Source organism: Ischnura elegans, assembly GCF_921293095.1.
Source record: "Ischnura elegans chromosome 13 unlocalized genomic scaffold, ioIscEleg1.1 SUPER_13_unloc_4, whole genome shotgun sequence".
Taxonomy (NCBI): Eukaryota; Metazoa; Arthropoda; class Insecta; order Odonata; family Coenagrionidae; genus Ischnura; species Ischnura elegans.
The window spans coordinates 2,178,368-2,194,193 of NW_025791660.1; the positions used below are offsets into that span (position 1 = coordinate 2,178,368).

A 15,826-nucleotide genomic window follows, 5' to 3' on the forward strand; every position below is an offset into this window, starting at 1 on the left:
GACCTCATGAGGCTATGGGTATGTATAACTAAAAATATCTTTGCGAAGTTTCGGAAATTGATTGTTTATTTTCAGGTCATCTTGTATGAATAGATGGTGGTTACAATGAAGGCAAGACTGGCAAAGTATTAGTAATTAATTTAAGTGCGGAAAAATTAACACAGAAAACATTTTCATCAAAAATGTAACATTAGAAAGCAAATTAGGAACTTGGATGTGGTATATCCTTTCTGTATTTGTTAAGTTTGTTTTTATTAACTATTTTCCAATATTGGAATATAATTTTTATATTTGCATCAACTTTGATTATTTAAATCACAGCATATTTGACTAGAACCATTTCTGTTAATGCCTTAATTAAAATTACTTGCATTTGTACTTATAAAAATAGATTTTTACACTATCGTTTAGATAAACTATTTTCTTTCTAAAAATAAATTGTAAAATTGGAAAGTTTTCCTCAAATTTTATGGTAAGCAAGTTTAAATGTGACCTTAGCGTAAATAAGTTCAAAGGTTACCTGTGTTTGGAAATACATTTTTAAGGTACTGAGATGTTTATCCTTCATAACAGTCTTCAAAATATTTGAAAAGGATATGGCATGCAGAAGCTTAGTCAGGAGTTAAGCCAGGCCAGATTCTCCTACTCCATCATGGCCGACTTTTCTATTTCGATGAGTTGTCCTGGTGCACTGATGACGAGGGACAGCTCGTACATCGAAACTTCGGCTGATTGTAAGATAGAGTTGGAGAACCTGACCCAGTGGAATTCCCATGTAACCTTTAATGATTTTATGTGCAGGGAAAATCTGTGATAATTCTTTTTATGATATGCATGCCTTTATTTTTTTGGGGCTATCGACGTAAATAAAGACTATTAATTCATCCTCAGAGTAGCTTAATTCGTACAATCTATTTTGAGGTCTTTTCTCTTGAAACCTTTTTTTGTATTTGTTTTGATAACGTTTTGTGTATTAATTGTGTGATATTTGGAATGGGATGCTGTTTTAATTTGTGGATCAATTTTGCTCAATGAGTATGGAGTGTGTTGACAGAAATAGTTTCTTAGTTCATAAGGAGTAATTAATGTTTTTGGCTGATTTTTTTGGAGTACCTTTGAGTTTATGCAGGTAACTGTGATGATAAACTTTTTCACCTAACTGTAGAGTTAAAGATTTACTTCGTGATGTGTATTTATTTTGTATTTTAATGGATGATGTGATTAATAATTTATAATTGTGGTTAATTAATAAGGCTCTGCCCACCCTATGATGGAAATGTAGCTATTAGAATATCTTATGGGAGAGGTGTGAAAGGAAGATTGTTGTCCATTGCTATCTTGAGTTTTTCCCCATCATTGTGGCAGAGCTTGAACACGGGAATGGTTTAAGTGTTCATCTTTTGAGGTTATGCATGAATGAAGCCATTTTTCTATGTATTCATATGAGTGCAACTGCTGATCTGCCAGACCATGTATTATTGAATGCAACAAATAATAATGAGATGATTCAATGTCTGGGGAATTTGGTGGGTGCATTCAGCCTTTGCACTGTTTCCAGCTAGGTTTTAATGTACTATCGTTTTCAAAAGTATGTAGACACCCACGAGCCCCACTTAACTGATGTGGTTGGGTCGGTAAAAACTTGGAAGGTTGGCACATGAGGTAGCCTGTATCTCTCACCAGTACGCCAGCAATAGCCGACGAGGACGGACGCGGGGGCGACCGGGCTAGCAAGACAGGAGTCAAACTACTGGCTCAATTGCCCTAGCGGATAGAATGCACTGAGGAAACTCTCGTCCACGCACAGGTTCGGTTGTAGGATTGTTTTCTTGCGGGCACCATGGCGAGGATTTCCTCTCTTCAGATTCATATTTGGACTCACCGTGAACACGGAATGCATATGTGGCTCCGTAGTGAGTAGGATTACTTTACGTGCATTTGTTGCACTGAAACTATGGGGGTGGGATTCTAATCTGAGCAAATTATAACATTTTTTTTTCATTTTGTGAATGATCAATTGATAACATAAACATAATAGATTTAGTTGACTCGAGAAAAAAATTAACACCGAATTTTTTTAGCGACTAATTTTTTTAAAAATTAACGACCCAATCTGCGTTAACGCTTTCATTTCTGAGAAGATTTATTCAAACAATGGAAATAAGCAGGGGAAGTGGCTAAGGTTTTATTTTATCCTTGCGACTGTCAAATATCCATTGATAAAAATCTCTATTCATATAATCGACAATACTCAATTAGTAGCCAGATACACTAGTTGTGAGAATCAAAATAATAGCCCTAGATCATGGTGTTTGCAACTCAATCGATAACACTGATCAACCAAGAAATAATTTTTTCTGTCCTATATATGTTTTTGGCTGATCCCCTGGTATTTTTCGGGCTGATTCCGAATCTGGGCGCAGATGTTTTATATCATGTCAAGGTTTTTTTTACGACAACTGATTCGGTCTTTCAAGTCCGTTTAAGTAAATAAATTGTGAATTTAAATAATGTGAAAAATAGGCACTTACTCGGAATTTTCTCCCATATTTAGCTTCTGACGAATCCCTTTTCAGTGTCCACCAGTAATCAGATAACATGTTGCTGGACTCTTCTTGGTGTCGTTTGTGCATCAGTAAAATATTGTGGTGGAAATACTTATCTTGTTGATCACTAACGGTGCCATGGTTTGTAGGAAAAAAGTCCAGGTGTGTGCCAATGAAGTGATTTGTTTTGAATACGTAGAGCAGCCCATTTTTTGTGCAGTTTTATTACATAAACCACCAGATCGCGATATTATTTAGCCATTCTATTTCCTAGTAAACCTTCAACTGCATTTTTTAATGCCTTCTAAGAGCTGTTTTTGTTGAACTCTCGCTGTCAAAATTCCTAATCCTTCAGTGCTTCTTTAAAAAACCTGTGGCCAACAAAAAAATCCTTTTTTTGTTTTTCATTGATTTGATTTGTTTCAAATAAGTAAAACCTTCACAATTTTTGCAGATATCTTTTATACAGTTTTTAAAAAGCCCTAATTTAATACTTAGACGTGGCAAAATGAATTTTTTGGATCGTAAATAAGTTGAAAAAGAACATTTTTGAAGCCAGGAACGAGTGCTTACGTTACAGCCAGTCTTTTTTCAAGTAATGATTTTTTCTGTCTGTGCCTTCCCAATCGCAGAAGAAGCAATAATATTTCGTGTAGTCAAGCTGTAAGCCTAGTAAAAATGCAGCTCCCTTCATTTTTCCATAAATTTTGCGTAGTGAAAAATTTATTTCATATAATTTTGTTCACTTTAAATAACTGTTTTTATAAGGTTATTTCATGTCAGTTCCATGAGCTAATGCTTTCGAGGGGAGTTCAATTCCATTATGTTAAAAAAACAGCCTTTTTAACTGACGTTAAAAGAATCAATGAACAAATCCTAATGATCTGTATTGTATTCAAAACTAAGAGTATCAATTTCAGCAAGTTTCAGAGAGAACATCATTGCAGAAGTTAAGATTGTTTTCATGAGAAAAAATTATTTAAATTCGTCATTGAGAGATCGATTCATGGAAATTTTTGTATTTGGATCCAGCATATTCCAACCCTTTAATTGTGATCTTAAGATTTCACTGTGCTTTTTATACAAATTTAATTTGTGCAATAGATCACTTAAATCCTCTTGCGTCATAAAATGAGGTCTATCAGATATACTGGCCAGAGAATTGGGTCTTTCGAGTTTTCGAATCCATCATTCTCACATACTTTCTGAATATTCGCTATCATTAAAATTTTGTGTGGTTCCAGCACTGGTAAATTTTTCACGTGTGGGGCTGACCCTAGGTTGTTTGGATATTTACTGTGTGTTTTGACTTCGGTGCTATTCCCTTAATTTCTGTTTCACAAAAATAGTAGTCAGAAATATGATCCTTATCTTCGCGCCGAATCATGAGGACCGAAAAATTCATATGACATTTTCCATCAGTCCAACCAGTGAGAAGCCTTACATATCTGCTACATATCACAGAAGACTCCAAATGGCTTGTAAATTTTTCTCAAATGGTGTTTTGTGATTGTCTACTTGTAGTGAACCAATGATAAAAAATCAGGATATTTAAAAATGTTGACCAACATTGCCTCGGTGATTTGAAATGGATTGACCCCACGATGAAAGCTGACACACTTCACAACGATTACAATGTAATAAGCTGACATTTCCTGTGAGCAACAAGATTCTCAAACCGTCTGCAGATGAATACACGTCTTTACGTGACGACAGTCACATACTTTTTTGGAAGCTGATATTGCATTGCAACGAAAAAAACGATAGGTTATTGCAAGTTTAATTAGATGTTTTGTTGGGATAGGAAGGCATGTCATCGTAGGACAATATGCTATGACAGGAAATTTTGATTTTTGCCTGTTATTGCTATTATAATACATAAATGAAATAAATTACTACTTTTGTAAAAGTAAAAACATACATTCAGCTGTCCTCATGAAACTAGACGTGATGGAAATAATCTAAGCCCTGATTCCGAATCAGCACAAAAATACGTCTCGGATCATCCAACGGCCTGGAGACGTCGTGACGTCTCCAAGACAAAATCTTTGTTCAACAGTGTGGGAAGTTGTGTAATAAAAAGCACCAACCCTTTGCTTCCAATGGGAGTGCGAACTACAAATATCTCCAAGGATTATGTGGAAGTAAATTGGTACATGAAATCTTTCACCCTAAATAATCGGACGAAGGATCGGTCTGGGGTGATTGTGTGACCTCGGCTAGTGCCCATGATTCGGGGGTTCTCCAACGGAAAATTTTGGGAAATCGCATACCCAGAAATAGATTTTGGCGCTATTTTGGCTCTTAAAATTTAGATTAAAGTTAATAAAAGGTAGCGATTTCATAAATAAAAATACTAAGAAAAATGAGAATTAAATAAATTAAAAACTTAGCTAGGTATGATGGTTCTATTATCTATTTAGTATATTTCTACCTTTAAACCGAACTGAAATCTAGAAACCCTCCGAGATAACTTTCAAATAACCCTTTCAAAAAGCATAAGGTTCTCTTTTATCTTCTAAAATCTTCATTTAAGTAATTCTTTGTGCAAACTTTGTAAGCTGATTATGCTCTAAGTAAAGCAAATAATCAGAGCGTAGAATTCAATAACTGTTACAAATAATTTAAAGTAATCTGAGTTTTTTATTACACCTTTCATATACACTTCGAGATAGACGCTGGCGTTGTGGGGGCCCTATAACCTCGGAGGCCTTGGAGATAGCCGACCAAACAACCTGACCGGACCACACCGATCGGACAACAATAAATAATTATATATTTATGACCGACTGGATATCATCCATTTCCTCAACGGATATTTGACAGTCGCAAGGATAAAATAAAACCTTAGCCACTTCCCCTGCTTATTTCCATTGTTTCAATAAATCTTCTCAGAAATGAAAGCGTTAACGCAGATTGGGTCATTAATTTTAAAAAATTAGTCGCTAAAAAAATTCGGTGTTAATTTTTTTCTCGAGTCAACTAAATCTATTATGTTTATGTTATGAATTGATCATTCACAAAATGAAAAAAATGTTACAATTTGCTCAGATTAGAATCCCACCCCCATAGTTTCAGTGCAACAAATGCGCGTAAAGTAATCCTACTCACTACGGAGCCACATACGCATTCCGTGTTCACGGTGAGTCCAAATATGAATCTGAAGAGAGGAAATCCTCGCCATGGTGCCCGCAAGAAAACAATCCTACAACCGAACCTGTGCGTGGACGAGAGTTTCCTCAGTGCATTCTATCCGCTAGGGCAATTGAGCCAGTAGTTTGACTCCTGTCTCGCTAGCCCGGTCGCCCCCGCGTCCGTCCTCGTCGGCTATTGCTGGCGTACTGGTGAGAGATACAGGCTACCTCATGTGCCAACCTCCCAAGTTTTTACCGACCCAACCACATCAGTTAAGTGGGGCTCGTGGGTGTCTACATACTTTTGAAAACGATAGTACATTGTTCTTGGCTTGTAATGTGAGGTTGAGCATTTCATGCTGTGGAATTACTGTTAAATCGTTGGAAACACAATTTCCTTGCTCGACACTAAATTCCCAATGCACACAATCACTTGGAAATGGCTTTGTGAGCAACTCCAAATACAAAGCAGTCTCTTCTTGAGTATGGCATTGGTCTTCATTGAGAAATGCCTCCAATTGATTTTCTCTGGAGGTTTTTGGCCTTTCTTCACATAGACAGTTGTCATCATTGAAAAGATTGTCTTTGAAGCAATGATACCAATTGTGTAACAGTGTTTCTGTTATAGCAGCATCTCAGTTAACTTTATGGTGCTCTTCTCTCAACACTAAGTATCTAATGCCATGACGTATTCATCATGGTTGTTGAGCAGTTTGTTTACCTAATGTCTAAGCTTGAGTCATGATTATTCTGGTAGTTCAAAATTGACCAACAATCAGTGCTATAGCCATCTATTGACAGGCAGTAGGAACTTTGTTTCGAGCATAATACATAATTGCTGTGTGATTGGTTTCGCATGTTTTAAGGATAATAACAACAGGGTAATTTAAAAAACCATTTCATGAAATAGTTTTGAACAGAGGATGATTTTGAGGTCTGTTTTCTTTCTGCATAAATATTAAACCCTGTATTCTCTTCCAGAGTTTATTTGAGTATTAACAAGAAGAAAGAACATAATAAATGTATTGAAAACATGCTCCACATGTTTTTTCCATGATACTACTGTTTAGAAAAGAATAAATAGTGAATTTGGCCTGTTAACAGCTACTACTACAAAAGTGACAATTGCAGAAGCAAATGGAGTGCAAAAATAAGGAACTTTATTCATTCATTTTGTTAACAGCAAAAAATTCATCTTCAGTCTCTCATTTGATCTCTCATGATTTGAAAAAATGGAAAAATGGTACATCTAAATAATTCCATTCTCCATCATGTATTTTGCTGTGAAAGGGCAGATTCCATGGTCCCCAAGATATTTTGAAAAGACACTGTGTGAACTTGGAATATCAGGGATCTTCTTGTCAATTTTTTTTCAGTTTGCGCTGAAGTTTTTCAGTATTTGATTAACAGGCATGCAGAGACCAGGCTATTTTTTATATAATAGCAGAGGCAATATGTGTAACATTCTTCTTTGCAATGCTTAGAGTATTCCATATATGTGCTTTTAAAGAGATAAAGGTTTATCCGTTACTTTTTCTGCAGAGTTTTGGAGGAGGGGGGGCAGATGATGAGGAGTCAGAGCCTTGTGTGGAGTCTAAGGACTGCATTCAAGATGCCATTGAAAACACTTCAGAGTTCACATGCTCAGCCCAAATGACTGAAGTATACATTCCTGTGCCAGACTGCTTATTGCCCAGGGACGATAAGTTGGTAAGTTATATTCTCATTCACAGCATTCACAGTGAAAACTGAGTCTAATCACCTTCAGTTTTACAAATTTCTTGGTTGTATGAGGAATGGGGGTGTGTCTGTTATAAATTTAATAATTTATGTGGGAAGTCACTGGCATAATGCGACGTTCAGATGTTGTATTTCTAGTGGTGACACATGAGGCAGGAAGTGGAACCACACAAATGTTTTTTCATGCAAGTCAATAGCAGTTGTACAGCATTGATAATCTGTTGATAGAAATGTCTCTTATCCCAGGGAGTATAATTTTGGATACCCTTGTCAAATCTCTGTTCAAGCCATTAGTGGTGGCTATTACAAAGCTGTGTCTCATGATTGCCCTCTATTCGTTCAAGCCATCATCCTCCATTATTTCAACTGAGGAACCATCATAAACTATTGTGGATCCTTTTTGTAAGCCTAGGTGAAGAAATGATGAAGACAATTCAATGTACGGTGGAACCTCGATGTATCGTTCCCACTGTGGTGCCCTTACTGTAAGTGGCCAATACTCTCATTCTAACCATTTGATGTTGGTGGCGTAGTTCTCCCCACCCTAGTTGAGCATTTATATGCTGGAGTTTGATCTGTGAGTCGCAAGAATCTCATGTGTATTTTGGCCAGCTGGAGTGGTCTCAATTAAAAGAGGAGTTTTAATTATCGAATGAGGTAATTGTTGTGTTGTTTTTATTGAGTGACGCTCATTATTCTCTTCTAGTTTTGTGTGAAAGATGAGAGTGAAGACCCTCTCAGTGAAGGGAACTCTCCTGTTATCGACACCTCACAGCCAGCTGGAATTTCAAGTGATGCCTCAGACGCATTGGCCACTGATAACCTGGTGAGTATACTCTTGCCTTGTGTTCTTCTCTTTTTCTATGGCACAATGCCGTTCCTTAATGGATTATTTATTTACACCTCTCAGCAGAAACATACTGCATTTTGCCTCGCATCCCTTATTGGCCGTCCCTTAGAGGGCTGAAACCGTGCGGCATGACCTGATATCATGCCTCACTCAAGTTGTTTCTTTGATTTATATTTTCTCTGACTCAATTTTCTGCTGCTGTTGTTCATAGTCTTGAAATCTTTCCTTTATTGATGTAATATTGACAATTTGCTTATTCGCAGATTTTTATCAATATTTTTAGAAAGCAGTGCTCTTAGCTTAGCTTCTTTTTTAGAAATTAATTGTAATGATGCGGGAAGTCAATAATTTTAAGAGCTATTTATTCTTAAAATGTTCCCGTTCCTTCTTCCTACTAAGGATTTCATTAGATAATATGGGAAGGAATAAGGACTTTATTCGTGGAATCACAATGGTTCATTAAGTCAATCTGTTTTCTACAAAGAGACCAGAATCATTCATCAGGAATAATTTACTTTCTACAGAGACCATGTAATTCAAGCTTTGTTAATGATCACTTTTTATTTGTATACAAATTGATTAAAATGGGTATCCATCGTTGTCCCTCTTTCCAATAGAGTGATCCAGTAACGTACAAGTGCTCTTCTTTTAAAGAAGATCAGATTAGTGATGATGAGGAAGGACATGTACTCAATGATTGCTCTGATGGTGTCTCAAGCAAACTGGTACATCAAGACTCTTCTGATCAGGTAATACTGTTAGTGAACTTTATTTTGTACTGTTTCACCATCATAATTTAACAAAACTAAAATTGGTTTCATACAGCCCACAATTATGGTCTAACATCTGCTTATCTTTTCATGCATATGGTCTTCTTTTACACGACACAATGTCATTCCTTTATGCATCATTTATTTACACCTCTCAGCAGAAACATACTGCATTTTGCCTCGCCTGTTCAATCATGAACAACTACGGAAGAGCTTTCATGTTTGAATAATTAAAGTTAAATGTAATGAACAGATTTGGTGTATTTTACCAAATTGACCGCTCAACTTTGCTCACTGAGCAAGTAATCTCTCTGTCATCTCGGCACTAAGCAGTCATTTGTTATGTGATCATACAAACACAGTTTCACTTCCGTTTACCATGGAGTGGAAGGGGGATGTTAGGAATTGAGAGTTAAACTGAGTAATATTGACTTGGGTACAGTGAAACAGATTGACCGTGACATCATGATGTAGCTGCTAGCTAGATTCAACTAAATAACTCGCATTCCTTATGAGACATTGATGATCACAGGGATCAAATTGTTTCAGATTTGGATTTTGTGATGAAAGTGAAGAGGAATTTACTGTGGGGATGATGGATATTTTAGACCTTCTTTACCATTTTTGAATTGAGTGTTGGGCGTAGGCAATGCTAGTCGACTGACAAAAGATATCAATTGTTTGTGATGTTAACACTTACAATGCTGACCATGTAAAACTCAAAATCACCCTGTGCAGCTTCCGTTTTTTTTCCTTCCCGTCAACTGCACAATGGGATAGACACACGAAGCAGGTTGCACAAAGTCTGCTTTTTCCCCACGCCACCTTTTTATTTCAATTGTTTTGTGCGTGATGTGTCCAAAGAAGTATGAGGAAAATGAATTTTTCATGTTCTACTGGTACTGCAATTGGTACTTTGCCACTGCCATTGGAAATTTTTGGTTTGGATGGTCATACACTCATGCCTCGTATAGTGCGATTTCGATGTTGCGCAAATTCGTTCGTCGGGGAAACATGGTAATGCAGTGTAGCCTAATCATAAAACGTAATCGCTCTCATGACAACACATGAACTTGCGCTCAGTACACACAAAAGTGCTATCATTTTACGCATTTTATTGCTTTCGTCAAATCTTCTTTGTTTACATATTAATCGAAATCCATTGCTGTGCAATGGCCAAAAGCATTACTTGACATTGGGTCTAGATAGTCGCCCTACCGAAGTAATTTATCTCGTCTCCTTAACAGAATGACAATAGTTAATTTGGATCATTAATTATGTGTGGAGATAGTGGAAATGAGTTTTTTTAAGCAATATGGTATGAGACGTAATTTTTGCCATCATAGGTTTTCAGGCGATTGACTTCCAGGTAGAGGGTCTATGCTAAAGCCTTTGAGGTCATCAGTATTCACACGGGAGAAATGGAGTGGTGGCATACGAACACATAAAGGGTCTGCTTTAGAGTCTCACACACTATGGCTTCATTCCCTTCCTGCAGTCGTATGCCCTCTTTGTCACAGGAATACAGTGCTGCAGTAGGTGATTTTGATAGAGCCGTACAGAGGGAAAACCAAGAGAACAATGGTAAAAAATAGGAATGCAGGTAGAAAAATCAAGAATTTATCAAGAAAAACCATTAGCCTAAAAGAGAAATTAAAACAGGTCAATTGCTTTGAAAATGGAGATCATCAAAGCAATATTGCGTGGAAGTTTAAACTCACGATTATCTCTTACTGTTCTGTAGCTGTAAATTTTGAAGCCACCATTTATAAATATGTTCCATACTTAGAATCTGATGCATTGTTTCCTTACCTCTGTATTTGAATTCTCAGCTGTGAGTAGATCATGCTTTTTTGTAGAATGATCCCTGTGCCTTTACTATTCCAAGGTCTATTTCTTTCTTGCTTCATCCATCACTGGTTGCTAGACTTTCTGTGGCTTATCAATGAACTGGTTACTCTGCTTTGTGTAGCTTAGCATATAAGTTTGTTTGTAAGGTTATGAAACATGATAATTGCATAGTATTGAAGCCATGGTAAGTAGTGTATTTATAATTTAAAGTGGTGAAGTTATCATTTGTTTTTTATATTTATCATAGATATTTTCCTTTTCCACCTGAAACAACTTCACGTGTTTGAAAGCACTGTCTTATACCTTTTGAGAAAATAAGTTGTAAATGGTTCAGTTATTTCCTGGAATTTAATGATGTTCTACTAAAATTGCATTCCCAATTTATGTAGTCCCTGGATGTAAAAATTCCTCAAGAAAACACCACTTAAGAGTAGGGATAGGAATTTTTCGGTGGTTTGAGAGGGAGAAAAGCTGTACTTTGAAATTGGAAATTTAGTTCTTTCAAATAGACATGGTGTTTTCTTGAAAACTGCAAGTTAAAATATATACTTACATTGGTTTTTATTTCAAAACCTAGAAAAGGGTCAGTACCATAGTTTAACCAAATATATCTCGGTTATGTGACACTTCCCTTGTAGCTGTGTTATGACTGCAGACAATTACCTCAGTGGTGGAACCGGGAAAGTTGACAAATGGTAAAAGTGGTAATTTTAACAAAATAATTATAAATATTATGAATTCCTAACATTGATTACCTTGAGGCAGCTTGCAGGGTAGTATGAAGAATATATCCATTTGAAACTAACTTTAATTTTATTGGTGTGAGGAATTCTCAAAAGTTTTTTATCTTTCTGTATCTCAAGCATTAATGATGATGAATGGGGTTTATGTTGCAGCCCAATGCCTTAACTGCCTCCCAAGGTGAAAAGGTGGAAGCTCAGGGCACAGGAGCCATGGTGGCAGACCGGGACTGGACGCTGGTCGGGGCAAAGGAGGAACCATCTCCTGAGGAGAATGCCCAGGTATGTATGGAATTTAATTAATTGTTGAAGGAGATAGTGGGTAAAAAATGTTAATCATGGAAAATGCCAGAACATTTTGATTTTTACACAGCTTTAAAGGTAACCCATTTGATTCAAAGTTACCAATTACTCAAATAAGTACCGTTTCAAAAGCGCACAAATTTCAACGGAGTACAAAAGAAAATGTGAAGCACCTATTGCAGAAATTTTTTCACCAATGTGAATTATCAACCAAAGCTCACCGTTAGCCTCTACTTAAATGGATAATTTCGTTTGAGGTTAACACCCCTATTAAAATTATTGAAAAAGGTGGCGATGTATGATCACAATGGAGACAACAAAATACATAGCCATGATGAAGCCCAGGTCCCCTGTGTGGTAGCCTGAAACACTACCACTACCCCACCTGACCTGTCTGCTGAGTAGTGCGATATCATGGAACTATAGGCAGCTTGTGAACCGCATGAAAATTAATTAATTGCGGCCTAACTAAGGCCCATACAACAGAACCACTGCAATTTCAGAGATGTGTTTACCATTCCGAAGGCCATAAAAAATACGGCATTGAAAAAGTCGTAGCAAGGTTCGTGGTCTCCCCTTGTTAGTTCGGCTTACGTACGAGTATTTACAGGCAGTCTTACCTACTTGATTCAAAGTTACTTATAACTGAATAGAGTACATATTCTTATCTCAAAATAAGTCATTTTTTCCTCTTTATTTTGTGTTTAATTGTTGTAGATTTCTTGCCTCATATCTTTTTTTTATTTATTTTTTATTTATAAATCTTGGTACCGATAATGCAAGTATCAATATGATATTTATTTTACAATAAAATATGCTGCAACCAATAAATCATGCCTCATGAAGACTTTTTTTACGACATGAAATCCTAGGACTGATAATTCATAGCTCATCAAGAAAATCAGGTCTCACATTTCAATCAAACTCTGTAGTGTTGTAGTTCAGTGGGAGCTGTCCACAAATATCCTCCCATATTGGGTTATATAACCAATGGTTTTAAAAGTGGAATGCAGTTCAATATTTATATACCTAATATGTTCCCCTAGAAATGGTCTCCTTTCAAGTAGCAGTGGTAGTGTGGTGGTTATGGTGTTTGGCTACTATCTGGAGGTCCTAGGTTCCACATTAGCATGCAGCACTTTTTTAATAATTTGTTTCTACTTTTCACTTTACAAAGTTGTACAAAAGCCTGCTGTTCATCATTAGTTCCATGATTTTCACTGAAAAATTTAGTTTTCTGTGTGGAAATCTTTTTCTGCAATATAGCAGCGTCAGATTTTATCCCATTTTTTCACACAGATGCCTAGTTTGCATTACGTTCATTCGGTTCATTCGTTGCAAAAGAAACCTTAATTATCATATGGTATCACATGAACTAAATTACATCCATTGCAGAGTTATCAAATGAAGATAATATTGCAATGCAGGCGGAACATAAATCAAAGACCGTTTACATGTTGAAATAAATAGAATAATATTTAATTCCCTGAAGTGTTGAAAATGTTTTTACTTTGTAAGGAAAAATTTGTGAGGAATTCCAAATTTTGTTGTAATGTGGTTTATAAAAAAGTTTAAATCAATCCTTTCAAAAAAAGACCTGAATCTCTTTTCGTGCATGATTAATATCTTGATGATTACTTCCAGCCTACTTTAAGTGAGGATGAGGACCCATTTGAGAGTTCAACTACTGCCCATGAGTCTGCATTTGGTGAGTACTCTTACGGGTTGCAAATAACTATACTTGGAGGGATTGATGTTAATGTGGAGGATGTATATGTTTATGCTTTTATTTAGCCAACTTTTACTGTGACTAGAGCAATTATTGAGAATTTGACAGTAGCCCATGAGTCTGCAATGGAAGCAGGGGGTGAGTGCTTTCAAGGGCTACAAGTAGCTGTATACAGATAAGGCTTAGGCTACTTTCAGATGGCACAGTGCCATGCTTTCATAAAACCTAATGTATGTAGGGATGCCTTCAAACGTGTCAAATCACACCGTGTTTTCCGCTGCGCCCATTACTATCCGGCCAGGCACTGCACCATCAACAGCATCAACTGGTCGTGAAATTCAGACCGCTTTCAGATGAGAAAACTCTGGATTTCCTTGTGCCATGTGGAGAATGAAGGAATGTGAAAAGTCGTCTCTTCTGAAATCATATTATTTTGACTGATTCTGAAGGATGAAGAACCTGAATTAGTCATCCATACATATTTCCTATTGTCTTTATTTTAAGTGGTAATTGGATAGGGGAGAAGTGTTATATTTACTTACTTTTTTTGTAATCATCTGTATCGTTTTTAATGGTCTTCCCTAACAAAATATTTTTGTTTCACTGAAACTGTTGGGTATGTAACTGACATTTAGAGTTTTTTAATTTTAAGAATTTTTATTTATGGCTAAGAATTTTATCTTAATTTTCTCTATTTGGCATTTTTGACAGTTAAAGAGTCATATTAAATGAATAAAAATAATGCTGCCTTGCTTCAACCAAGCTTTGAGACTAGTTTATTGAAAGAAAAAAATTTACTCGTAGTAGCCACGCACCTTTTTTCCAGAAATGCCGGTGAAAAAGGGGGATGTGCAAATCCTCAGAATTATAAACCCAAAAAGCCAGAATGGAGCATTTTGTTTGAGAATTGAGTATGAGAAGTAAATTTCAGGGTTCATTCAAACATGGAACTTGGTCAAATGAGGGCAAAAATTGGCTTTGCTTTTGGACCATTTTGAATTCGTGGGAAAATTAGCAAAAATCTTTTAAATGAGTGCATTCCTGTTCACCCTTTTGTCCTTGGGATTAGCAATGGTGCTTTGTTAGGTTTTAGTGACAACTAGGCATGAAGCTTCCTTGGAGGAGAAAATATGGTTGACATAATATTAAATTTATAGGTATGCTCCAGAAATGAAATCAGTATGGCTAAGAAACAGCCGAATTCTTAAAATCAATCAAATAATTCAACGTTCAATCTGCATAATAACCTGAAAGGCGTGTGGTAGGGTGTTAGGACTTCTGCTGTTCTTACATAAAAAGGAGATGCCCTATGGGAATTAGGACGAGCGTTTATTAAAATCCTTTACGGCTCGGGGGAAAAACGAGTTCCCATATCTACCCGTTCCGCAAAACAACTCGTTTAATTTATCGCTTCTATCGGACCTGGAAATATAGTGGGGCTCTAGTATTTTGTCCTCCGTGTCGCTTTTAAAGAAATCCAATCTCAACTGTTCAAGAAATCTTAGCCTAGCGTGCAGCCTTCGAGTCTCCAGTGGATCCCAGTCCAATTCACATAACATCTGGGTAATGCTTTCTGTACAAAGGTAGCTGTTTTTGACGAACCACAAAGCCTTCCTTGGGATTGTTTTCAGTTCGCCGATTAAGTCTTTCTTCGCCGGATCCCATACGCTCGTTGCATTATCGAGGTGCGGTCGGACGAGTGCAAAATAGCACCTATCTTTTACTTTCTCATCGGAAAACCTTCCTTTAATACGCTTGACAAATCCTCATTTCTTCAGGGCTATGCCGCAAGTATTTCTTATGTGTGTTCCCCACAATAGGGTCACGGTTATCATAACTCCCAGGTACTTCACTTCGTATGTTGCCACTATGTTAACACCATCCACTGCATGAACATGGTTATAGTTGTACGAATTCAGCAATAAATGTACCGTCATGCATTTGTTCAGATTAAGTTCGAGTCCCCTCTCTTGGCTCCAGAAATGAACGTTGTTTCAGTCCAATGATAGAATTTCATAGTCTGAGTGATCTCTAATTTCGCGATAGATGAAAGGGTCGTCAGCAAATAAACGTATTTTACTGCTAATGTGGGAGCATAGTTCATCAATGTATATAATGAACAGCAGGGAAGAAAAATCTATTGTTCCCTTAGCCAAAATAATT

At 36.7% G+C, this 15,826-nt stretch overlaps 1 protein-coding gene across 1 annotated transcript in view; it reads left to right on the plus strand.

The window, feature by feature from the left end:
• Window positions 1–7,356: 7,356 nt before the first annotated feature.
• LOC124173276 (zinc finger protein 2 homolog) overlaps window positions 7,357–15,826 on the plus strand; it is a 28,115-nt gene continuing 19,645 nt past the window's right edge. Inside the window, exons 1-5 of the mRNA XM_046552795.1 lie at window positions 7,357–7,390; window positions 8,127–8,246; window positions 8,888–9,019; window positions 11,788–11,913; window positions 13,579–13,642. Coding sequence (XP_046408751.1) covers window positions 11,845–11,913; window positions 13,579–13,642 — 133 coding nt within the window. The 5' untranslated portion in view covers window positions 7,357–7,390; window positions 8,127–8,246; window positions 8,888–9,019; window positions 11,788–11,844. The remainder of the gene's footprint in view (window positions 7,391–8,126; window positions 8,247–8,887; window positions 9,020–11,787; window positions 11,914–13,578; window positions 13,643–15,826) is intronic.